Source organism: Malus sylvestris, chromosome 7, assembly GCF_916048215.2.
Source record: "Malus sylvestris chromosome 7, drMalSylv7.2, whole genome shotgun sequence".
NCBI lineage: Eukaryota > Viridiplantae > Streptophyta > Magnoliopsida > Rosales > Rosaceae > Malus > Malus sylvestris.
Window position 1 is genome coordinate 16,149,514 of NC_062266.1, and position 27,254 is coordinate 16,176,767.

The 27,254-nt window shown below is 37.7% G+C and overlaps 1 protein-coding gene across 2 annotated transcripts; it reads left to right on the forward strand.

The window, feature by feature from the left end:
* The first annotated feature begins 3,458 nt into the window (after positions 1-3,458).
* On the forward strand, positions 3,459-26,143 carry LOC126627648 (probable magnesium transporter NIPA9). Of its 2 annotated transcripts, XM_050297160.1 has the most exons (3): positions 3,459-3,621; positions 25,757-25,829; positions 26,022-26,143. In XM_050297160.1, exons 1-3 carry the CDS (start codon positions 3,532-3,534, stop codon positions 26,081-26,083), a joined length of 225 nt encoding a protein of 74 aa, XP_050153117.1. In that variant the 5' UTR covers positions 3,459-3,531; the 3' UTR covers positions 26,084-26,143. The 2 variants fall into 2 exon arrangements, 1 of the variants encoding a protein (XP_050153117.1); XR_007625096.1 differs by lacking the exons at positions 25,757-25,829; positions 26,022-26,143 and adding an exon at positions 25,530-25,728.
* The last annotated feature ends 1,111 nt before the right edge of the window (positions 26,144-27,254 follow it).

A 27,254-nucleotide genomic window follows, 5' to 3' on the forward strand; every position in this document is an offset into this window, starting at 1 on the left:
AAGTTAATTTGTGCTTTTCATGATTAATTTGGGGCATTGTCGTTCATGGTTTAAAGAAACAATACTGGAAATCAATTTATGTTGCATATGTTTGATGTGTGGAGAAGAATCCTCTAGCTAGCTTTTCACCATTCAATTCACCTAATTTCGTACCTAGTTTGATTTAGTTTTGCAATCTGTTCAATTTAATTAATTTCGTTCAAATCAATCCCCCCTTTTATTAAGTGTGTTAGATTAGTTAGAAAAGTGTTTAAATCTATCCAATTTAGTGTTTTGAGTCTTCATAGTCTTAAATTCGTCTAAATCACTCCCTATAGTTTGTTTTGAGTCCTTTTAACTTAGTTTTGCTGTTTTTAGTCAGTTTGGTTAGTTTTGAGTCATAAGAGTCTAGTTTTCTGTTTTTGAGTCTAGTTTAGTGTTTTAAAGTTTAAATTGAGTAGATTAGCATCCCTTCTAATCCCCGGCCTAAAACGATCCCTACTTTATACTACAATCACAGGGTTTTAATTTGAGTGTTGGATAATTTTCACATCAGCCATGTAACGGAATTTACATGTTTACTGTGAAAACAAAATTATGTTTGTCAATTGTATATAACTCAAAATGTAACCACTAAGTTTGCAGTTGTGGTGGATCTAACATGCATGTCATGTAGCGAAATTCACATGTTTACTATGAGAACAAAATTATGTTTATTAGTTATATACAACTCACAATGTAATTGCTAATTCTGCAGTTGTGGTTAGTGTAACACGAACATCATATATCGAAATTCCCCATGTTTACTATGAGAGCAAAATTATGTTTATTAGTTATATACAACTGACAATATAATTGCTAATTCTGTGGTTGTGGTTAGTATAACACGCACATCATATATCGAAATTCACATGTGTACTATGAGAACAAAATTATGTTATTAGTTATATATAACTCACAATGTAACTACTAGTTATGTTTTGTGGTTGGTTCTAGCATGCATGTCGTGTAACAAAATTCACATGTTTATTGTGAAAAAAAAAATTAGGTTTGTCAGTTTTATATAACTCACAATGTAATTGCTAAAGTTGTTGCGGTGGGTCCGACATGCATGTCAGATAGTGAAATTTACATGTTTATTGTGAGAACAATAATATATTTTTGAGTTATATGTAAGTTCTCAATGTAATTGCTAGGTCTGTCGTTGTGGTGGGTCTGATATGCATGTCAAGTAGTGAGATTCTCATGTTTACTGTGCGAACAAAAATATGTTTTTCAATTATATGTACTCTGAGAATTTATGTTTAACATTATATATATTTTAATGCTATTAGGGCCCAACATGCATTTCATGTAGCGAATTTTTACATGTTTATTGTGAAGATAACATTGTCTTTTAGTTATATATATTTACAATGTAAATACTAGTGATGGATCTAACATGCATTTGATGTAGCGAATTTCACATGTTTATAAGAACAAAGTTATAATTGTCAGTTTATATACTTCACATGAACGAACTATCACATATATATTTGTAAATAATGTTAAAACTTGTTTCCTGTATGCATGTAAGTTTATGTTGTTATGAGGGAAAACGAAAAAAATGTGTCATGATGAGTCCCGGCATGCATGTGATGTTATGCACTGAATTGTTCAAGTTTATTGTAGTAAGAAAATATAACCACATATGCATCGTTTTAATTTTACACTTAGCTAATTACAAGTGCATATATCGGCGAAATGCATGGTTATGTACCAAGACATGACCATCATGCTTCACATGATAGATTCATATCGACAAATTATTAGGAGTAAATTACATTTTATCCCCTCAGGTTTGGGTGCAATTGCAAACTTATAAACATCTTTAAAATATTTATTATTCATTTCAATGACCATACATCTGTTACAATTTCTGTTAATTTTTCTGTTATCGGCCACCTGGAAAAAAAAAAACTAAAAAAAAACCCATTTAAAACAAAACTTGTGGTAAAAAAGTAGTTTTATTTTAAAAACTTAAAAGAAAAAACAAATAAAAATTTGAAACACCTTTGCACCCTTTCATAAGTCTCTGTTCATTGCTCTGCTCTCCCTCAAATCCTTCTCAATGACCCTCTTTCCTCCTTTCATGATTGGGTTCTCCCTAATTCTCATCAAAACAGCGGCATCTTCGGCCCATTACCTTAAGAATTCATGAAGATCCTAGGAGGTCCATATTAGATTTTCACGACTCAACGATGCTAGGTACTCACTTGGTGATGCATATCTATATGCAAATTAAGTATTACTTTAGTCTAAAGAAGGCTTTTCAATTGTACTGTACAAATGAACAGTGTTTTGAACCACATTTCAACGTATTTACAAGATTGCCACCACCTTTTCAGTTTCAGATTGAAAATTTTGATTTATTTACGAAATTGCTACCCTTCAGAGTGCACGTGTCGATCATCTTAGAAAGGGTGGGGGGATGGTGGCAAACCCGATTTTGTTCCAGATATCTCTTCGACGACAAACCCAGTTTGCTCCAGAGCTCTTCAACGACAAAGTCAATTCGGCGCCTCACCGTTGCATACCTTGCCTTCCTCTCGCCATCACACACCTCACCGTACCTCGCCGCCGCACTCTTTACCAGAACTCGAATCAATGGTAACGTGCCAACTGTATATATTTTTTGTCGATTTTATCATTATTCTGGAAATTAGGGTTTGATCTAAATTTGGTGTGGCTGTGCTTCAGCCAAAACTCACAGATTAGGCTGAGAGAGATATATATAGGAGGATTTGTGGACGGATTTCAGGGAGAGAGGTGTGGGATGGCAAGGAAGGGAAGGGAGAGGGAGGAGTGAGGCTGCCAAAAAGGGGGTTAGGGTTGATTTTTTCTCCTTAAATCAATTGTTGGTTTCGGTGATTAAATGAGCATTGGTTAGAGATGAACTTTCATTTCCTTTATTTCTGAACTGGAATGGGGTCGATGGGACCATGCTCTGTTGCACGTTCAGACGAGTGATTTCAAGGATTTGGGGGTAGGGAGAGTGATTTCAAGGATTGGTAATTTCTCTTTCACTCTCTTTCACTCTCTTTCAGACTCTTCCTTTCTCCCAACTCTCCATCTCTCTCAACTTTAGTGCTAACCCTAATTTGTTCTTTCATTCGTCAAATTTCTCCATCCAAGCAATGAAAAATCGAACTGGGTTTTCAGATTATTGATGCTTCACGGACAGAGAATGGAAAGAGTTGATTGAGGGATTGGTGAGTATAGGCTTGCACAGAGGGAACTGCTCTTCCTTTCTCTCCGCTCCCCGTATCTCTCGATGTAAAGCCCACAAACCAAGTAGTGACGGTTGAAAGCCTAAAACATGCCGGGCGCAAAATGGTGGTACAGTGACGGTCGACAACCGCCTCCGTTGTCTATGAATTTGGCCATCAGAAAGCGTCTTACGATATGGTGAATTTCTCCAATTTCCCTTTATTTGGGTTTCCTCTATCCTTTTTGCATTTGATTGGGAGTTTATAAATTAGGGTTCTTGGGAAATGAGAGTCGATCTTCCTAATGCTAGCGGCGACGGCCAAAAACAACATCAGCAAAATTCTGCAGAAGAAGGGCACCGTCGTTCTTCCTCCTCTCTCTTTCAAGCTCAAGGTAGGTACTTCCTCATTTTTTTTGTTTGCCCATTTTGTCCTTTTTGATTTTGTGATTGCGTTCGATTGGGGTTGAGTTGATGGTCTCAAATGACTCCTTATCATCTTAGGCATCTTCTAGAACTTTTGCATGTGAAAATTTGCTTCAGATGGAGTTCTTCGTTTAAATTGGGTTTTATTAAGTTTTTCATGTTTTTGTAGAATTCTTCGTTTCAATTTTTTTGTCTTTGGAGTATTGTTCATTTAAATTTTCTTTTGATGTGATTCCATTTTATCTTAATCATCATTTAATTTATGAGATTTTTAATGTAATTTTATATGAATTTTAGTAATTTTTCTGAGTTTTGTATAAATCGTCGATTAATTTCTGGGTGGTTATTAATTATATGTTTTTTATTGAATTTGTTTTCAGAAAACTACAAGTAAAATATCTTTAATTAGTCGTCAGTTTTCATGTTTTGAACATCGTTTATACAAGCTATTGATAGGAGCATATTTATGCGACTTAGTTAGCTTGTTTCTTGGCATTTATGTTGTTGGTTCGTAGTTATTTTAGTATTTTAAGCTATTTTCGTGTGTTTGTAGGTCCAAAGGGTTAATGTGGCAAAAAAGTGCATTTTGGAGCATTTTGGAGCATATGCTTGGAGCAAAAGGAATGGACGAAATTTGAAGTTTGTGCATCATCCTCTCCCTATAAATAACCATTTTAGCATACTCATTTCACCCAACACATCCATTCACCTACCACTACATCCACTCATTTCACCCAACACATTCACCTACCACTACATCCACTCATTTCACCCAACACATCCATTCTCTAAACATCCATCCACTAGACCCATTACATCCACTCATTATCACACACTCATCCGCTACACCCATTACATCCACACACTACACCCATTGCATCCACTCATTACCAAACACTCATCCACTACACCCATTACATCCACTCATTACCACAACACTCACCCACTACACCCATTACATCCAGTCATTACAACTCTATACACTCCTCTCCCTAGCCTATGAATGCATCCACCCTTCACCATAATTTGGGGGCCATCATCCAAAGACACTACATTTCACATCTCACAACTTCATTCACAAACACAATTTCCTCGCCGTGACCTCCATCCATTCATCTAGCCATACTACATCTCACCAATCCATACACTTTCATCTCTTAGCCGTGCGAATCCATTCCATCCATATATCCATACACATCCTAGACACTTGTGCCACAACAAGGTGGTGAAAACAAAGGTCCTTAACGTTTCAAGCTTGGAACTTTGGAGCGTTTTAGGTGTACTCTGTTCTTGCTTTCAATGTCTACTTTGTTATTTTCTAATTTTGTTGCAATTATGAGTGGCAAAACCCCTATTTAGTTAGGGGGAAGTTTGAAGCCATGAACATGCTTGAGATTTGAATTGATTTCTTCCAATTGTGATTTGATAAGTTGTGATTGCAATTCAATTATCTATTTTATTCATAACTGATTCTTGTATGTTTATTAAGGATGCATACTTAGTTTTCATGCATGAATTAGATGCTAGAATATAAATGAGTTTCACCTAATGGTTATGATAGGAGCATATTTATGCGACTTAATTGGCTTGTTCTCGTGCATTTATGTTATGTTTCGTTAGCTATTTTAGTGTTTAAAGTTACTTTTGTGTATTTTCAGATTTTAAAGGCAAAGTATGCATTTTGGAGCCTTTTGCAGCAAAATGGAGCTTGGAATGATTATCACATGCTTGGAGCAAAAGGAATGGATGAATTGAAGACTTGAAGAAATTAGGATTCCTAATTGAAGAAGGATTCCTAATCGAAGAAGGATTCCTAATCAACAAGGGATTCCTAATCACACGAGGATTCCTAGAAGAACAAGGATTCCTACTCCAACAAGGATTCCTACTTGAAGTAGGAAAGTTAAGCCAAGGTTTCCTATTTTGGTTTGACCTTTCCTCATTCTAAAAGTCCTTATGTTCCAGCCACTTTGAAGACTTCATATGCATTCTAGGACACAAAACAAGGGCCCTAGAAATCTTTTGGACAAGTGTCGCACCCCCCTTACCCTTTCCTCTTCCTTGCCGTGCAAGGGAGAGGGCTCTTTCCTGATTTTAGACATTAAAACACATACCTTTTGTGTTTTTATCTCCTTGCCGCATATCCCTTGCAATTTCCTTTAATTTCTGATTTGATTTCCTATTTCTAGAAGCTTTTGACTTAAATTTCTGTTTACCTAATTAGCCTAGGGTTTTTAATTTCCTAATCCCTTTAAATAAACATGTGTGTGCAGCCACAAACATACCCATTCACCCAGAAAATAACCATTCACGCCAGAAACTGAACCCCACCTTCAACAGTCCCATTCCTTCACCATTCACCATATTTTCTGACCCAAAACCACCCTAGCCGCACCACCCATCAACCCTAAACACTTCCATACGTCTTCCATCCATTCTACATCATTCAATAACCCAAGAAACCACCAACATCCAATCTGCCGCAAGCAAGGAAAGGGGACAGATTCACTCAATTGTTTGGCTCTTCATTCTGAGTTGTTGAACAATTTTAGGTGTATTCTATCTTATATTTCAATGTCTAATTCATGTAATCTTTGTTTTGCTTTAAGTATGATTGGCTAAATTCGTTTTGGCTAAGGATGTATTCAAAACCATGATTATATATGTGAAATAAGTTGATTACTTTCAGTTATCGTTGCATAAGTCGTGAATACAATTTGCTTAACCGTTTGATTTAGAACTTATTCTTGTATGTTGATTGAGAGTGCACGCTTAATTTGCATGCTTGAATTTGGTGCTAGGATATAAGTTTGTTTCACCTAATCGTTATGAATTTATATTCGCAAGTAGTGAAGGTCGCTAGTCACGATCGTGTTAAGTAGATTCCTGGCAAGAGTATCATGCTTTTCATAGTTACAATTGCCTTGTCGATTCTTATGATTTCCAAAGAACGTAATGATTCTAACTTGTATCTTTATCATGCTGTTCATATAGAAAACTTGTTAGGAATAATTTGTTTGCGATGCATATTCATCCAATTCAATGATTCTAGGGAAATCTGAAGGTTAATTTAAGCGGACCTAATTAACTTGGAGTGTCGAGGTTCATAACTTATTGAATTGATAACTTATTGAATTGATAACTGGAAATTGATTTACGTTGCATATATTTCATGTGTGGAGAAGAACCCCTTAGCCATTCCATCATCCATTGATTCATCACAATTTTGTCTACAATATGTTTTCTTTACAATCTGCCATTTAATTTAAATTCGTCCAAAATGAACCCCACTTTATTTCTTTGAGTCATATTAGTTAGAACTTGTCTTAGATTATGTTTTTAAGTGTTTTAGGTCATTAGAAAACCAAAATTCGTCCAAGTTTGCATTAGAGTCCAAAAACTGCCCAGAAAGTGTTTTAAGGCAGTTTTGAGTGTTTTTGGTGCTGTTTTGAGTCTTTTGATTTGTTTTAGTGTTTTAGAGTTTAGTTTTGCATTCTTTGAGTCCAGTCGAGTGTTTTAAACCTTGTTTTACATATTTGAGTCAGTTTACAGTGTTTTAGCAATCCCTCCTAATCCCCGGTTTAAGAACGATCCCTACTTATCCATACTACAATTATCAACAAGAGGGTTTAATTTGTGTGTTAAGTTAATTTACGCATCAAATTTTGGCGCCGTTGTCGGGGATTAGCAACTTTGCTAATCCCTCGTTCTTTTTGTTTATTTGTTATTTTCGTTTGTTTTCTATTGCAGATTGCTAACTTGTTTCGTTTCTTTGTTTTTAGGTACTAGTGCATGACTCGAAGTTCCAAACCTGTTCGTGAGCATATTTTGGACTTCGACGACGATTTCGAGCGAAATTTGAGAAGAAGGAAGAACCAACAAGAGTCTAACCCACCTAGCCCGGAACCTGACCTTGAAGAACAAGTTTTAGAAGAAGAAGAGGATCCCACGGCACAAGTGGGTGGAGAAGTTCAAGGCATGGACAACCGTACACTCAAGGAGCTTTCTGCCTCAAGTTTGGATAATGCCGCACCATTGTGTATCCAATACCCCATGGCTGCCCAAGGTAAAACCGAAGAGTTCGAGCTTAAGTCAAGTTTGCTCCACCACATTCCAAAGTTCCATGGGCTGTCCATGGAGGATCCGAACAAACATTTGAAAGAATTTGAAGTGGTGTGCTCAAGTATGACTCCGGTCAACGTTGACGGAAGTATTTTAAAGATGAAGGCTTTTCCATTCTCTTTAATGGACAAGGCTAAGGATTGGTTATACGAGTTGGCTCCCGGAACAGTTACGTCTTGGGAGAGTATGAAGAAGGCGTTTCTGGAGAAGTTTTTCCCAACTTCTCACATCATTCTTCTTCGTAAAAAAATAAGTGGAATTCAACAAGATGAAGGTGAGTCTTTTCCTACATATTATGAACGATTTAAATCACTTGTTGCTTCTTGTCCACAGCATCAGATGAAGGAGGAGTTGCTTTTGCAATACTTCTACGAAGGGCTCCTACCACTAAAACGTCAAATGCTCGATGCCTCAGCGGGTGGAGCATTGGTGGACAAAAAGCCCATGGCTGCAAAAATATTGATTGCTAATCGAGCGTTGAACGCTCAACAATACGAGGGTGTAGGCCAAAGAGGACCCCCACGGCAATAAGTTCATGAGGTAAGTTCCACATCCAATATTCAATCTCAGTTAGCTAATCTTACTTCTATTGTTTCACAGATGGCCGAGGGAATGAAGATTCAAGGACCCTTGGTGTGTGGCGTATGTTCTATCCAAGGACATGTTTCCGAAAAGTGTCCTCAACTCATCGAGAATGGTGGATGGGAGAGTGCTAATGCCATTGGGTTTCAAAGCCAAAATCAGCCAAGACATGATCCATATTCCAACACATATAATCCGGGGTGGAGAGACCATCCAAACTTCAAATGGAGAGAGCCACAACAAGCTCAACCACAAGGAGGCTTTAGGCAACAACCCCCGGGATTCTACACCAAGCAATACGCACCCCCACAAGCTCTTCCACAACCTGCCCAAACTACTTCAGGTAATGATTTGAATAATGATACACTTGTTAAGCTACTTTCCACCTTGACTCAGGGGCAAGAAAATCAAAACAAAAGGGTGGATCAACTAGAGAAACAAATGGGGCAGATTGCCGAAGTTGTTGGGCAGATTAGAGACCAAGGAAGGCTTCCTAGTTCTACCATTCCAAATCCAAAATGAGGGTTTGAATCAGCCAAAGCAATCACCCTAAGAAGTGGTAAGGAAGTTGGGGCAGGTTCTTCATCAAAAACAGGTCATAACGAGGATGAAATTTTGCAAATGGAAGAGGAGGAATCAAGGCCACCTACGGCAAAGGTGGACACACCTATGCCGCAAGCCCCCATGGCTCCAAATATGTCCAATTCATCCAACAAGGGTAAGAATGTGTCAAATTCGGTTCATACTAATGTTTTTCCTTCGAATGTTCCTTTTCCTAGTAGGTTTATGCAAACGAAGAAGGAGGAAGCTGAAAAGGACATCCTTAAGACATTTAGGAAAGTTCAAGTAAACATACCTTTGTTGGATGCAATCAAGCAAGTCCCGAGGTACGCCAAGTTTTTGAAGGAGTTATGCCCCACTAGGAAGAGGATGTCGACTAAGGAAGTGGTAAAGGTAGGTGAGAATACAATTGCAAAGATCCGGGTAGTTTTACCATTCCGTGTGTCATTGGTAACAGTAGATTTGAATCTGCCATGCTTGATTTAGGTGCTTCTATAAATGTTATGCCATATTCCATTTATGCATCTATGACCTTAGGAGTATTGAAAAATGATGGTGTAATAATACAATTGGCCGATAGGTCTAACGCCTATCCAAAGGGAGTTTTGGAAGATGTTCTTGTGCAAGTTAATCATTTAGTCTTCCCGACGGATTTCTATGTCCTCGAAATGGATGAATCAGACCATACTCCTTCGCTGCCCATCCTCCTTGGAAGGCCATTCATGAAAACGGCCCGGACGAAGATTGACGTGTATAATGGAACTTTGTCCATGGAATTTGATGGGGAAGTTGTTAATTTTAATCTTTCTGATTCCATTAAGTACCCTAGTGAGGACCATTCATGTTTCTCTATTGATCTAATTGACTCTTTGGCGCAGGGCTATCTCGAAGATTTGAGTGACGATGCGCTTGAAAAAGTCATTACAAGAGGCATGGAATTCAAAACCAAGGGGGCAGATTCTAGGGTAACCCACGGCATACAAGAATCATCCCATGCCGTGCCTCCTAGTGAGGAAATTGTTGAGTTGGTTGCTGCCCTTGATTCATTGCCTACACATGATGGTAAGTCTTCTAACCGTGAGTCCATTCCCGTTTCGACTAATAAATTGCTTCCATCCATAATTCAGGCACCTACCCTTGAACTCAAACCTTTACCAAGCCATTTGAAGTACATCTTTTTGGGGGAAAACGAGACACTACCTGCCATCATCTCTTCATCCCTCACGGCACAAGAAGAGGAGAAACTAGTGCGTGTCTTGAAGGAGTTCAAATCTGCCCTAGGTTGGACATTGGCCGATATTAAAGGTATAAGCCCTACGACTTGTATGCATCACATATTTCTTGAGGAGGGGGCCAAACCAACTAGAGAGGCTCAACGCCGTCTCAACCCTCCGATGATGGAAGTTGTGAAAAAGGAGATAATCAAACTTCTAGATTGTGGGGTGATTTATCCCATCTCCGATAGTCGTTGGGTTTCACCTATCCAATGTGTGCCCAAGAAATCTGGAGTGACGGTTGTCGAGAATGCGGAGAATGAGCTTGTGCCCACCCGAATTCAAACCGGTTGGCGAGTGTGCATTGATTATCGGAAGCTAAACGCAACCACAAGGAAAGATCACTTCCCATTGTCGTTCCTAGATCAAATGCTCGAAAGGTTAGCAGGTCATTCTTTTTATTGCTTTCTTGATGGATACTCCGGTTATAATCAAATTGTTATTGCCCCGGATGATCAAGAAAAGACCACTTTTACTTGTCCCTTCGGAACGTTTGCATATCGAAGCATGCCATTCGGTTTGTGCAATGCCCTTGCCACGTTTCAAAGGTGTATGGTTAGCATCTTTTCTGATTATGTTGAGAAGATTATTGAGATATTCATGGATGACTTTAGTGTGTTTGGTAAATCATTTGATAATTGCTTGGATAATCTCACTTTAATCTTGAAACGTTGTGTTGAAACAAACCTTGTGTTAAATTGGGAGAAATGCCATTTTATGGTTAAACAAGGTATTGTTTTGGGTCATATAATTTCTGAACGAGGAATTGAGGTTGATAAGTCTAAAATAGATCTTGTACGCTACTTACCCTCTCCTACTTCGGTGAGAGAGGTTCGTTCTTTTCTTGGTCATGCAGGATTCTATAGACGATTTATCAAGGATTTCTCCAAGATTGCACAACCCCTATGCTGTCTCCTACAAAAGGATGTGTCATTTGAGTTCAACGAGGCATGTGAGAAGGCATTCAAGCATCTCAAGGCCCTCCTCACCACGGCACCCATCATAACTCCCCCGGATTGGTCCATTCCCTTTGAATTGATGTGTGATGCATCGGATTATGCACTTGGAGCTGTTTTGGGTCAAAGAAAAAATAAACAGCCCCATGTTATTTATTATGCTTCACGCACTTTGAATGATGCTCAATTGAATTACTCCACAACCGAAAAAGAACTTTTGGCGGTTGTATTTGCTTTAGATAAATTTAGATCATATCTAATTGGTACTAAAGTCATTCTTTTCACTGACCATGCAGCCTTGAAATATCTTTTCACCAAAAAGGAGGCTAAGCCGAGGCTCATTCATTGGATGCTCTTACTTCAAGAGTTCGATATTGAAATTAGGGACAAGAAATGATGTGAAAACATGGTGGCTGACCACCTAAGCAGATTGGTGCGTGAAGAAGAGTCCCTCCCTATTTCTGAGACGTTTCCGGATGAGCAACTTCTGTCCATTGATGTAAGTACCCCTTGGTATGCCGATTTGGTCAATTTCTTGGTGTCTAAGCAAGTTCCTAACACTCTAAGCAAGGTTCAACGTGATAAATTGAAACATGATGCAAGATTTTATGTGTGGGATGATCCATATCTATGGAAATATTGCCCAGATCAGATTGTTAGAAGATGTGTGCCAAATTCTGATTTTAATTCAATTCTAGCATTTTGTCATTCTTATGCATGTGGGGGACATTTTGGCACCCAACGCACTGCCCTTAAAGTCTTAGAATGTGGGTTTTATTGGCCAACCATTTTTAGGGATGCTAGGACATTTTGCCTTACATGTGATCGTTGTCAACGAATGGGTAATATAAGTGTTAAGGATCAAATGCCACAAAACCCTATACTTTCTGTTGAAATATTTGATGTGTGGGGAATTGATTTTATGGGTCCTTTTCGTTCATCACATGGTTTTCTCTATATCTTGTTGGCGGTGGATTATGTTTCCAAATGGGTGGAAGCAAAAGCCACCCGGACTAACGATTCCAAAGTGGTTGCAGATTTTGTGAAGTCTAACATTTTTGCTAGGTTTGGAATGCCTCGAGTCCTTATAAGTGATGGAGGTTCACATTTTTGTAATCGCACAATCGAGGCTCTGCTCAAGAAGTACAACGTTACACATAGGGTTTCGACACCCTATCATCCTCAAACAAGCGGGCAAGCCGAGGTGTCGAATCGGGAGATAAAACAGATTCTTGAGAAGACAGTTGGACCAACAAGAAAAGATTGGAGCTTGAGGTTAGAAGATGCGTTGTGGGCTTATAGGACCGCCTACAAAACACCCATAGGAATGTCCCCCTTTCGGCTTGTGTATGGAAAACCATGTCACTTACCTGTGGAGTTGGAGCACAAGGCTCATTGGGCCGTGAGGAAGTTCAACATGGATGTAGATGAGGCGGGAATTCATCGTAAGCTTCAATTGAATGAACTTAAGGAAATACGGAATGAAGCTTACGAGAATGCTCGACTCTACAAGGAAAAGACGAAGGCCTTTCATGACAAGATGATTCGCACCAAGTCCTTCTCTGTTGGACAAAAAGTGTTGTTGTTTAATTCTCGTCTTCGTCTATTTCCGGGTAAGTTACGTTCACGTTGGATTGGACCCTTTGTTATTAATAATGTTTTTCCTCATGGTTCAGTCCAAGTTCGTAGCTTCAAAATAGGTCAAGAGTTCAAGGTGAATGGGCATCGCTTAAAGCCTTACTACGAGAGCTTTGTAGAACATGATGTGGAGGAGACAACCCACTATGCCGTGGGTTCCCATGAAGGCTGATCAATGAGGCATCGTCCGGCTGCAAGACGTAAAAGAAAGCGCTACGTGGGAGGCAACCCATGCATACAACAAAGAAAGCCCTACGAATCACTCCAATTCCAAATTTGCGTTCCTAAAACCCTTCTCTTTGTTGTTGTTTATAATCTGCCAGTTTATTTGTTTACTTGCTGTTTGTGTGTTTCCTTTTATTTGGTGTGATTTTATGCTTGAAACATTGAGGACAATGTTTGATTTAAGTGTGGGGGGGGGGGGGTAACTAAGTGTTTTTTATGCAAATTCGTGGGATTGTACCACCCATTACTTAGAAACTTGTTCCTTGCTGTTTTTAAGTGTTTTTAAGCAGTTTTGGTGTGTTTTAGTGTGTGTTAACATAAAACTCCGAAAGTCAAATAAAAATTTGAAAAAAGTGTTTGAAAAGCCTAAAAAGAGTGTTTTGAGTCGTTTTTGTGTGTTTGTGTCTAGGGTACCTTCCAACACAATGATGAGGATTCGGTTTGTAATTGCATGGCTATTAAAGAAAGTTATTAACATGATGAAAGTTTGAATTACTCTTTGCTTATGCTTGGTTGTGGTTATAGCTTATGAATTTACATGCAATCACAAAGGATAAAAATTAGTTTTTGTAACATGCTTGAAGGAAGGAACTCAAACAAACGCTACAACCTTGTGAGACTTGAGCCTAAACGTTTATTTGGAGAGTTAAAATCTATGCATTATTGTTTTCAAAGTCGTTGCATGATCTCATTATTCTTTGCTTGGTTATTACTTAGAAGGCGTTTCATCATTTAGTTCCAAATGCTAGAACTCATGCCATTTCATTCAAAGCATGTTATTGATTTGCATAACACATATTCAAGATGAAGTTGTGTAGTTACCACCACCAAAGCCAAATTGCCGTATATCCCATATCATTTTATGTTTAAGTTTAACCCCGTCGAGCCTTGTTAGCCTTCATTCTTTGTTAACCACATTAACCTCACCTAGCCTAGATTAGGACCATCCTTACCCTTGTTCTTGAAGCATAGTAAAGCATGATTCAAATTGAATTCCTTTTGATTTATATATGGCAGAAAACAAGTGTGGGGGAAAGGTTTCAATTTGGGTATTTTGGGTGCCATAGAACACGGCAAGAAAAGAAAAGAAAAAAAAATGAAATTCGTGGAAAAAGAAAAAGAAAAAGAAAAAGTGTGTGAAAAGAATGAAAAGGAGTTGAAAAGATGTGAAAAAGAGTCCCAAAGTATTGTTTGTTGAAGAAGGGGTCCAAAACTTTGAATTCGGCCCTAAATATTGCTTGAATCTTCCCTTCGTGTTTAAAAGTTGATTTCTGCAATCTAAGTGAATTCTAAGTTTCAATTTCATTACTTGGCTTGCTATTGCTTTAAGAACGTTTGTTATCCCTATCCTTTCTTTGTTAACCAATACCCCAAGCCCCGTTACAACCTTTGACTTCAATCTTGAGTGTTATGTGTTTCAATTTGTGGAGTTTGAATTTGGTATGAGCATATGGTGTCACTGGTTCTCGCATCTAAGTAGTAGCATTCCATTCATGAGATCATATCTTAACATTTTTATTAACTCCAGAAATTGCGTTCTTTGTGATACATATATGTGAGTGTTCGTTTCCATATCTACATCAATCTTCTCACATATAACTAGTATAGGGTGTGTAGTTAGAAAATCTGAGTGAAAATTGAGTGCATATCTTGTAAGGAATTGAGGGAATTCTCTAAGGCATGTTACTACATTCAAAACATTGTTTTAATTGCTTAAATGTGAACTAGTAAGTAGTGACTATGATTAAGCATGTGCTTAAGTGTAAAGATGACTAAAATCTGTGGGGAATAACGATTTTTAACATGTCATGTGCATTGGAAATCCCTGAGGCAAATGTTGGAAGGTTTAGGTTGTGTTTTATTTGTTTTGTTTTGTTTTATTTCTTTGTTTTGCTCGAGGACTAGCAAAAGCTAAGTGTGGGGGAATTTGATATGAGCATATTTATGCGACTTAATTGGCTTGTTCTCGTGCATTTATGTTATGTTTCGTTAGCTATTTTAGTGTCTAAAATTACTTTTGTGTATTTTCAGATTCTAAAGGCAAAGTATGCATTTTGGAGCCTTTTGGAGCAAAATGGAGCTTGGAATGATTATCACATGCTTGGAGCAAAAGGAATGGATGAATTGAAGACTTGAAGAAATTAGGATTCCTAATTGAAGAAGGATTCCTAATCGAAGAAGGATTCCTAATCAACGAGGGATTCCTAATTGAAGATGGATTCCTAATCACACGAGGATTCCTAGAAGAACAAGGATTCCTACTCCAACAAGGATTCCTACTTGAAGTAGGAAAGTTAAGCCAAGGTTTCCTATTTTGGTTTGACCTTTCCTAATTCTAAAAGTCCTTATGTTCCAGCCACTTTGAAGACTTCATATGCATTCTAGGACACAAAACAAGGGCCCTAGAAATCTTTTGGACAAGTGCCACACCCCCCTTACCCTTTCCTCTTCCTTGCCCTGCAAGGGAGAGGGCTCTTTCCTGATTTTAGACATTAAAACACATACCTTTTGTGTTTTTATCTCCTTGCCGCATATCCCTTGCAATTTCCTTTAATTTCTGATTTGATTTCCTATTTCTAGAAGCTTTTGACTTAAATTTCTGTTTACCTAATTAGCCTAGGGTTTTTAATTTCCTAATCCCTTTAAATAAACATGTGTGTGCAGCCACAAACATACCCATTCACCCAGAAAATAACCATTCACGCCAGAAATTGAACACCACCTTCAACAGCCCCATTCCTTCACCATTCACCATATTTTCTGACCCCAAACCACCCTAGCCGCACCACCCATCAACCCTAAACACTTCCATACGTCTTCCATCCATTCTACATCATTCAATAACCCAAGAAACCACCAACATCCAATCTGCCGCAAGCAAGGAAAGGGGACAGATTCACTCAATTGTTTGGCTCTTCATTCTGAGTTGTTGAACAATTTTAGGTGTATTCTATCTTATATTTCAATGTCTAATTCATGTAATCTTTGTTTTGCTTTAAGTATGATTGGCTAAGGGTGTATTCAAAACCATGATTATATATGTGAAATAAGTTGATTACTTTCAGTTATCGTTGCATAAGTTGTGAATACAATTTGCTTAACCGTTTGATTTAGAACTTATTCTTGTATGTTGATTGAGAGTGCACGCTTAATTTGCATGCTTGAATTTGGTGCTAGGATATAAGTTTGTTTCACCTAATCGTTATGAATTTATATTCGCAAGTAGTGAAGGTCGCTAGTCACGATCGTGTTAAGTAGATTCCTGGCAAGAGTATCATGCTTTTCATAGTTACAATTGCCTTGTCGATGCTTATGATTTCCAAAGAACGTAATGATTCTAACTTGTATCTTTATCATGTTGTTCATATAGAGAACTTGTTAGGAATAATTTGTTTGCGATGCATATTCATCCAATTCAATGATTCTAGGGAAATCTGAAGGTTAATTTAAGCGGACCTAATTAACTTGGAGTGTCGAGGTTCATAACTTATTGAATTGATAATTGGAAATTGATTTACGTTGCATATATTTCATGTGTGGAGAAGAACCCCTTAGCCATTCCATCATCCTTGATTCATCACAATTTTGTCTACAATCTGTTTTCTTTACAATCTGCCATTTAATTTAAATTCGTCCAAAATGAACCCCACTTTATTTCTTTGAGTCATATTAGTTAGAACTTGTCTTAGATTATGTATTTAAGTGTTTTAGGTCATTAGAAAACCAAAATTCGTCCAAGTTTGCATTAGAGTCCCAAAACTGCCCAGAAAGTGTTTTAAGGCGGTTTTGAGTGTTTTTGGTGCTGTTTTGAGTCTTTTGATTTGTTTTAGTGTTTTAGAGTTTAGTTTTGCATTCTTTGAGTCCAGTCGAATGTTTTAAACCTTGTTTTACATATTTGAGTCAGTTTAGAGTGTTTTAGCAATCCCTCCTAATCCCCGGTTTAAGAACGATCCCTACTTATCCATACTACAATTGTCAACAAGAGGGTTTAATTTGTGTGTTAAGTTAATTTACACATCAGGTTACAAGTTTATATTCATGAGTAGTGAAGGTTGTCTATCATAATCGCGTTAATTGAATTCTTGGCAATTGTATCATGCATTCATAGTTATAATTGCCTCGTCAACACTTATGATTTTCATTGAACGTAATGATCTCTGATTGTATCTCTATTATGCATTCATATAGGGGACTTTTAGAGAATGATTTGGGTTGTCGCATGCATTCATCCAATTCAATGAGTAAAGGAAAATCTGAGGGTTAATTTGTGCATCATGGTTAATCTGGGGTGTTAAGTATCATAGTTTATTGAAAAACAATTGGAAATCGATTCATGTACAAGTGTGTCAAGTGTGAAGAATGGACCTCTAATTAATCCATCTATCATTTTATTTCTCAAATTCATTTTATAATTTGCCTAGTTTTATAACTTGTTTGTTTATTTCAAATTCATCCAAATCAAAACCCCCATTTTACTTTCTTGTTCCAAAGTGTTTAAAGTCTGTTTTGTTTGTGTTTTAGAGTGTTTTGATTTAAGTCAAAACACTAAATTCGTCCAAAGTTGTGTTAGAGTCAAATCTGCCCAGTTTGTGTTTTTAGGCAGTTTTGAGTGTTTTTAAGTTGTTTTGATTCTTTAGAATCTATTTTGAGTCCCTTGAGTCTATTCAAACGTTTTTAACTTTGTTCTTATGTTTTTGAGTAAGTTTAGAGGTTTTAGCAAGCCCTCCTAATCTCTGGTTTAGAACGATCCCTACTTGCATTTATACTACAATTTGACAACAAGAGGGTTTAATTTGAGTGCTGAACTCTTATCGCATCAAAGTTTTTGGCGCCGTTGCCGGGGATTAGCAACTTTGCTAATCCCTTGTTATTTCTTTTTGTTTATTTTCGTGTCATTTGTTTTTAGTTACTGACTTTGTTTCTGTTTGTGTTTTTTTTTTTGTTTTACTTTTGATATTTGATTTAGTTTTGTTTCCTTGATTTCAGGTACTAGAGAAGTAAGACATGGATTTTGCTACCATTCAAGCTTAATTGGCGGAACTTACTTCTCAATTGTCACAATATGCCGAAAGGACCACAATGCAAAGTGTCCCTACATGTGGTGTGTCCTATGGGCAAGGATATCCAACTCAGCAATATTCTCAATTTGCTGCGAATGAAGATGCTTGGGGTTATCAAGGCCATAGCCAATCATAGGACAACATGTTTTCCACCGCTTACAATTCGGATTGGAGAGATTATTCAGATTACATAGAACCTCAACAATTCCAACAAGATGGGAATTGGCAGCAAGAAGAAGAGTTCCATTCAAGACCTATGCAGCCATCATAACCTCATATACAATATGCTCAATCAAACTCAGGTTCGTCACTAGATTATGATCGAATTTTTTATGAAATAAATTCTTTGGTGCAGGGCTCACAAAATCAAACCAAGGAGGCTCAACAAGATAGATATGGGCAGCAATCTGAGGAGTTTTATTTAACACCTATGCAGCCACCACAGTTTCGCCTACAACAATTCCAATCAAATTCAAGTATGTCCACGGATAGTGATCAAATTTTTCAATTCCTAACCTCTTTAGTGCAAGGGCAGCAAAATCAAAATGAAACAATGCTCAATCAAGCTAAGGAGATGAGCGAATTGAAAAATCAACTTAGAGAGATTATGGAGTTCACGTCACAAATTCAAGAGCAAAGTGAACTATCCAACTAAACTATTGAAAATTTGAAGGAAGATTTTGAAATTCATGATGCTATCACTTTGGGAAGTGTTATGGAGGTTGGAGGTGAACCCAAGACATCCAAACCAAGCCAAAACATGGATGAACAGCTGCTGCTTGAAGAAAATGAGAATAACAAGGCCACGGCAAGGGAAGAACCACCCTTGCCGCAGCCTCATATGCCCTCTATGTCGTCCACTACAACCAAGGTAAGCCTAAATTCAATTTGTCCTGACCCCGTTTCACCAAATGTCCTTATTCCTTGCAGGATCATGCAATCCAAGGAAGAAGAGGGTGAGAAAGCCATCTTCGAAAGCTTTCCAAAGAATCAAGAGCAAGAAGTGGATGGGGAATGTCTAGAATTCATCAAAGAAGATACACTTGAGACGAAAATTCCCAAAGAAGTTGGATTTTATGACACGGGAAAAGTCATAACTCTCAAAACACCAAATCTGGCCAAGTCCCATATCCCTAATATGGTGTTCGTAATTGAGTTTGTGTTGGAACAAGCAAGTAAGCCATCTTCTCCAACTTCGATTTTATTATATACTAACTTGCTGATTTTGATGATTCAGGCACCTACACTAGAATTTAAACCATTGCCGGATCACGTCAAGTATCACCTTCCATTCAAGGATCAATTCCATGCTATGGGCCCTATCCAAGTTTAGAAGAAAGTTTCATCCGGCTGGAAGACATTAAAGCAAGCTCTTCTTGGGAGGCAACCTATGTATTCAAATAAGGAAGATTTTTGAATTGCTCCACGATTGGTTTTGCGTTCCTAAAAACCTTCCCTTTTTTGTAGTTTTATTTTGCCATGATTGTCATTTTTATTTGTTGCTTGTTTAATTGTTTTTTGTGTGGGTTTATTTTTGAAACATTGACATATATGCAAGGTATTTTACATTCATTCTCATAAAAAAAAGGGAACATTAAGCAGAAAAATACAAGAGAGAGCTTTCACAAAGGCTGCTTAGGAGAAGTCTCAGTAGTCGGCGAAGCCTCAGCAGTTGGCGAAGCCTTAGCAGTCGACGGAGCCCCAGAAAGAAGAGGCATCAGAGGTTGATCATTTGGAGCTTCATTACACAGTACAGCCCCAAAAGATGAAGGCAAATGCTGTTGGAACAAACCCATAAACCTCTGATGATCAAGTAAAATCTAACCTTCAGATTCCTGCATCAGGTCAATCTTCCTCCTTCATGTTTGTAGCATAGTTATGTGCGAGCCTATGCAACTATTTATTCTCATGCTTGAGCCCTCTAATCTCCTGTTTAAGACTCATCACTTCAGCCGCCAATGATTCAACTTGATGGGTTCGAGCAAATAGACGTTGGGCCATATTAGACACAGAACTTGCACACTGCACACTAAGAGCCAGAGAATCCTTAACAGCCAACTCAGCAGACTGTTTGGAAAGCAGTCTGTTATCTTTGGGAGTGACAAGGTTCCGGGCCCCCACCACAACGGTCATATCATTCTTCATCACCGAATCCCCAATGGTAAGAGGACCAGTAGGGGATATGAAGGATGGGCACCATATGTTGTCTGGAGAAGGCATGGCTGCCTCTTCACCAAAGTTCAAGTCAAAACGACGGTCGGAGGGGCCAGACATTTTCAAAGGTGTTGAAGAAAGAAGAGGTCGGACAAGTTAAGATTGTAGAAGTGCAAGAAGGGAGTTTCTACAAGCAGAAATTCAAGTGTGCTTTGAAACGTACTGCGCACCTTTATAAAAACCGGCACTCGACGAGATTTTAGAGATCGAAGAGGCGAGCTCAGAAATTGAATAGGCCAATTCAAAAATCGAAAAGGCACTAGCTTTCTCAAAAGCTGGGCTTGCTCAGAAACCACAAGCTAATCATCTTTTCCAGATTTGTCCACACTTGTTACATGCAACCTCTGCACTCGACGGAGCTCAGAACTCGAAGAGGCAAGCTCAGAAATCGGAGAGGCATATGCTTTTCCAAACGTGTCAGCGCCTGTCACATACACACTCAGCTTTGCGAAAATCACAGGCAGTTTGTCGAAGCGCCGATTCCAGATATTGGAGAGGCATCTGTTTTTTCAAACGTGTCAGCATCTGTCACATACACACTCAGCCTTACGGAAATTACGGGCAATCTGTCGAAGATTTCTAGTTAAGTAGAAAGCACGGAAAGTTTACTGTTCAATCATCCAACGGTTGCCGACAAGAGTGAAAGAATAGTACCGGTTATTATTTCCTATAAATGTCGACCTTCACCCTCCATAGCAAGGCAGACATACATAACCTTCCGTCATCTCCGAGAATGCCTTCCCAATGAAGTCTCTCGAGTCGCTCAGTGTTCCTTATTCCTTGGGGTACCTCTGCAAACAACTCATCCAAAGCAAAAGTATTTCATATCATGAAGGTTGAAAGCAAGAGCATCTTATATCATGATTTCTCCCTGTCCTTCTCCTGATCATTGTTTTCATCTAAGGGACAAGAAGAAAGAGAGCAATCAGCCAACACTTGGTATCAATCTTTCGATCTGGAACCGACTGCCTGGAACCCCTTCCTGATTGCTTACCTAGCCCTGCTCTCGAGTACTCATCTTCAACATCTTATGCTTCCTCTTTGTCTACCACGTTTGCCTGGGGAACATATAAGAGAAGTGAAAATGATACCTCGAAGCATATGGAGACAATGTGCTAATTCATCCTCAGCTAGGGACAAGGAGAAAAAAAGCAAGAGGTGGGCACTTGGAAAGATTGAAGAAAGAAACAGACCATCACCTCTACCTCGTGCCTGCTTGCCGTACAGAAGAAACAAGCAGAGAAGAATGCAGACTGCACAATCAAATCAACCCAGCAGAAGGAGTCTGATTTGAAACCAAGGAACTCTTGCTCAGAATTCCGAACCAGTTCGAGATCAAAGCTGTGGAAAGACAACAAGATCATCTATCTCCAAAACCAGATTTGCATTCTTAAACTCTACTCTATCTGGTTTTTACTTTGCCATACTTGTCATGTTTATTCATTGTTTGTTTGATTGTTTGCTTGTGTTTGTGTGAGTTTATGCTTGAAACATTGAGGACAATGTTCAATTTAAGTGTGGGGGGTAACCAAGTTGTTTTGCATGAAATTCGTGGAAGTTTATCACCCATTACTTCTAGTGTTGTTCCTTGCTATTTTTAAGTGTTTTTAAGCTGTTTTGGAGTGTTTTAGTCTGTTTTGACATAAAAATCCAAAAATCTCATAAAAATTTGAAAAATTGTTTTGAAAAACCCAAAAAGAGTTGTTTTTGTGTGTTTGTTTGTGTCTTAGGGTACCTTCCAACACAATAATGAGGATTTGGTTTTTAATTACATGACTGTTAAAGAGTGTTATAAACATGGATGAAAATTTGATTTACTCTTTGGTGTATGCTTGGTTGTGGTTATAATTTATGAATTCACATGCAATCATAAAGGAAAAATCAGTTTTTGTAACATGCTTGAAAGAAGGAACTCAAATGAACGCTACAACCTTGTGAGACTTGAGCTTAAACATTTATTTAGAGAGTTAATAATATGTGCATCATTGTTTTCTAAAGTCGTTGCATGATTTCATTATTCTTTGCTTGGTTGCTACTTAGAAGGCGTTTTATCATTTAGTTCCAAATGCTAGAACTCATGCCTATTTCATTCAAAGCATGCTATTGATTTGCGTAACACATATTCAAGATGAAGTTGTGTAGTGACCACCAAAGCCAAATTGCCGTGCCCCTATTTCATTATGTGTTTAAGTTTAACCCCGTTGAGCCTTGTTAAGCCTATGTTCTTTGTTAACCCACACTATCCTTACCTAGCCTAGTGTTAGGACCATCCATACCCTTGTTCTTGAAGCATAGTAAAGCATGACTTAAAATGAACTCCTTTTTGATCAATGTATTGCAGAAAGCAAGTGTGGGGGAAGTGATTCTTGTGTGTGTGTGTGTGTACCAGAGTCCTTAATAAGGCAAGGGTAGAGAAAAGAAAAAAAAGTATGAAAAGAGCTCTAAAGTGTTGTTTGTTGAAGAAAGGGTCCAAAACATTGAATTCGGCCCTAAGTGTTGTTTGAATCTTCCCTTTGTGTTTAAAAGTTAATTTCTTCATTATTAAGTGAATTCCAAGTGTCTATTTCATTACTTTGCTTGTTATTCCTTTCAGAACGTTTGTTATCATTATCCTTTCTTTGTTAGCCATTACCCTTAAACCCCGTTACAACCCTTAACTTTATCTTGAGTGTTATGCGTTTCAATATGTGGAGTTTGGAATTTGTTTGAGCATATGGTGTCACTGGTTCTTGCATCTAAGTAGTAGCATTCCATTCATGAGATCATATCTAAACATGCTGAATAACTCCAGAAAATTGCCCTCTTTGTTATACATATATGTGAGTGTTCCTTTTCATGTTTACATCAATCTTCTCACATATAACTAGTGTAGGGTGTGTAGTCAAAAAATGTGTGTGAAATAGAGAGTATCTTGTAAGGAATTGAGTAAATTCTCTAAGGCATGTTACTACATTTAAAACATCGTTTTAATTGGTTAATTGTGAACTAGTAAGTGATGACTATAAGTATGTGCTCAAGTGTAAGGATGACCAAAATTTGTGGGAATGATGATTTTTAACATGTCATGTTTCATTAAAAATCCCTGAGGCAATTGTTGGAAGGTCTAGGTTATGTTTTGTTTTGCTCGAGGACTAGCAAAAGCTAAGTGTGGAGAAATTTGATAGGAGCATATTTATGCGACTTAGTTAGCTTGTTTCTTGGCATTTATGTTCTTAGTTCGTAGTTATTTTAGTATTTTAAGCTATTTTCGTGTGTTTGTAGGTCCAAAGGGTTAATGTGGCAAAAAAGTGCATTTTGGAGCATTTTGGAGCATATGCTTGGAGCAAAAGGAATGGACGAAATTTGAAGTTTGTGCATCATCCTCTCCCTATAAATAACCGTTTTAGCACACTCATTTCAACCAACACATCCATTCACCTACCACTACATCCACTCATTTCACCCAACACATCCATTCTCAAAACATCCATCCACTACACCCATTACATCCACTCATTACCACACACTTATCCACTACACCCATTACATCCACCCATTACACCCATTACATCCACTCATTACCACACACTCATCCACTACACCCATTACATCCACCCACTACACCTATTACATCCACTCATTACCACACACTCACCCACTACACCCATTACATCCACTCATTACCAAACATCCACCCACTACACCCATTACATCCACTCATTACCACAATCCACTACACCCATTACATCCACTCATTACCAAACATCCACCCACTACACCCATTACATCCACTCATTACCACAACACTCACCCACTATACCCATTACATCCACTCATTACAACTCCATACACTCCTCTCCCTAGCCTATAAATGCATCCACCCTTCACCATAATTTGGGGGCCATCATCCAAAGACACTACATTTCACATCTCACAACTTCATTCATAAACACAAATTCCTTGCCATGACCTCCATCCATTCATCTAGCCATACTACATCTCAACAATCCATACACTTTCATCTCTTAGCCATGCAAATCCATTCCATCCATATATCCATACACATCCTAGACACTTGTGCTACAACAAGGTGGTGAAAACAAAGGTCCTTGACGTTTCAAGCTTGGAACTTTGGAGCGTTTTAGGTGTACTCCGTTCTTGCTTTCAATATCTACTTTGTTATTTTCTAATTTTGTTGCAATTATGAGTGGCTAAACCCCTATTTAGTTAGGGGAAAGTTTGAAGCCATGAACATGCTTGAGATTTGAATTGATTTCTTCCAATTGTGATTTGATAAGTTGTGATTGCAATTCAATTATCTATTTTATTCATAACTGATTCTTGTATGTTTATTAAGGATGTATACTTAGTTTTCATGCATGAATTAGATGCTAGAACATAAATGAGTTTCACCTAATCGTTACAAGTTTATATTCATGAGTAGTGGAGGTTGTCTATCACAATCACGTTAATTGAATTCTTGGCAATTGTAACATGCATTCATAGTTATAATTGTCTCGTCAACACTTATGATTTTCATTGAATGTAATGATCTCTGATTGTATCTCTATTATGCATTTATGTAGGGGACTTTTAGAGAATGATTTGGGTTGTCGCATGCATTCATCCAATTCAATGAGTAAAGGAAAATCTGAGGGTTAATTTGTGCATCACGGTTAATCTGGGGTGTTGAGTATCATAGTTTATTGAAAAACAATTGGAAATCGATTCATGTACAAGTGTGTCATGTGTGAAGAACGGACCTCTAACTAATCCATCCATCATTTTATTTCTCAAATTCATTTTATAATTTGCCTAGTTTTATAACTTGCTTGTTTATTTCAAATTCATCCAAATCAAAACCCTCATTTTACTTTCTTGTTCCAAAGTGTTTAAAGTCTGTTTTGTTTATGTTTTAGAGTGTTTTGATTTAAGTCAAAACACTAAATTCGTCCAAAGTTGTGTTAGAGTCAAATCTGCCCAGTTTGTGTTTAAGGCAGTTTTGAGTGTTTTTAAGTTGTTTTGAGTCTTTAGAATCTGTTTTGAGTCCCTTGAGTCTATTCAAACGTTTTTAACTTTTTTTTTATGTTTTTGAGTAAGTTTAGAGGTTTTAGCAAGCCCTCCTAATCCCCAGTTTAGAACGATCCCTACTTGCATTTATACTACAATTTGACAACAAAAGGGTTTAATTTGAGTGCTTAACTTTCATCGCATCAGCTATTATATCTCAATGTTTGAATTTTTTAACTTTGTATTTATTTTGTAGGGATTTCTGCATAGAGAAGAGAATTGTTTTGTTTACGTTTCACTAAAACTGGCAAGTAATAGAGAGCAGTCATACTCTCATGTAGCTATGCTTAGCAATATTACGATATCAGTACATTAACAAATCTCAGTGGCTTAGATTTCTAACATTGGCATTTGTATGAATGAATTTCCATTTTCTCTTCCAAAACAATTTGTTAATTGAAAATTGTTTTCTTTCTGCACAAGGTGGTACTGAAATTGGATTTACATAAGGACAAAGAAAAGCAAGAGGCCTTGAAAGCAGTCTCCAGCCTTACAGGTATCAACTATTTTTTTAAGCATGTCGGTTTAATTTGGCTCCGTGAAAAACTTGGAAAATAATAAAAATGTAAAAAAAATTCTGAATTATTTCATCCATCACCACCTACTCAGTTCTTTGTATTGGTTGAGAAGTTCTCTTAGAAGAGAAAAGATTGGAGCTTGGCTTTTAACTTTTTAGCCATGGTTTCAGGCACATTCATCAGAATCAGACTGAATGGGAATGGAAATTTGTCCAATACTATGTTTTTATAGAAGAAGAAGAAGCTCAGAAGTCTGATACGTTAAGCAACTCCATCTGAAAGCGGAAGAATCCAAAGGTAAACCCCTTCAAACTCTTCAATTATGGTGTTCTTTAGTCGATTGCAACTATAACTTGAAAAACTAACACATGCATATAATTTTTTGTGAAGGAACTACTGCGATCCAGTGGCTGGATGGAAGAAAATGACAATGCAAGCTCTCTCTCTCACAGTAGCTCCGTGTTCCTCTCCCCCCAAACCTAATGGCTTCGGCCCAATTTGGAGCCTGCTTAGATCGGGACCCTTTAGAGATTCAGAGCTCCATGTGAGAAAATTTTCTCCAAATTGTATTCAATTTATGTTGCTTCATTTCATTGTCCATTTTTAATTTGGAATTAGTTGATATTTTAGGTGGGTATCACATGTATAAGCAGAACAATTTTTGTGTTGGATTGGGGTCAAATTGTCCAACTTTATTAGCTATTTGGTCACCTGTGTATTTGTAATCGGAATAATATGAATTAGAGTTTTTCTGTTAGTGTCCGTTTAGTGAAGAAATGATGCTTCTTTTTGTTATCATGCATATTTAAGCTGTAAAAATTTGAAAAGCTGCTTAATTGAAGTGAGATTTCCAGTTTTTGAGCTCAATTTCAGGCTTGAGCTTTGAATTTGTTTATATGTAGCCAAGCTGAAGCTATCTATGTCGTAGTTTGAAGTATTTGTATTGGTAACTATGTGTTTTCGTTGCACAATCTGAATTGCCTCAATATCTTTTATATGCAATTTGGTGTGGACAAGTGGTTTTTGATGTTTTGGTGGGTACTGGAAAAAAAAATGAAATTGATTTGCGCTCAATGCATAATTAATCTTAAAATACGTTCTATTAAATTGGTTTGATGATATATAGGTGGTAACAAATTAACGATGTCAACTCCTACAAGGAAGAGGCTGATGAGAGACTTCAAGAGCCTGCAACAAGACCTGCCTGTAAGATTAGCAGGGTGCCTCAGGATGACAATGTAATGTTGTCGACAAGGTTAGTTATTTTTTAGGCTCTTCTTCTACAAACGTGAACTCTTTACATGGACACCAAATTTTATGTGATTTTTAATAGTTATACATCAAACTCCTCTGCACTAAACTCTGTATTACAACAATTATAATTAGAACTTGGATGAAATGGG

Coding starts and splice junctions, on each gene's coding strand:
- LOC126627648 (XM_050297160.1), top strand. CDS start 3,532: ATGCTAGCGGCGACGGCCAAAAACAACATCAGCAAAATTCTGCAGAAG. Junction 3,622..25,756: donor CTCTCTCTTTCAAGCTCAAG/GTAGGTACTTCC, acceptor TTTCTGCACAAG/GTGGTACTGAAATTGGATTT. Junction 25,830..26,021: donor AGCAGTCTCCAGCCTTACAG/GTATCAACTATT, acceptor CCATGGTTTCAG/GCACATTCATCAGAATCAGA.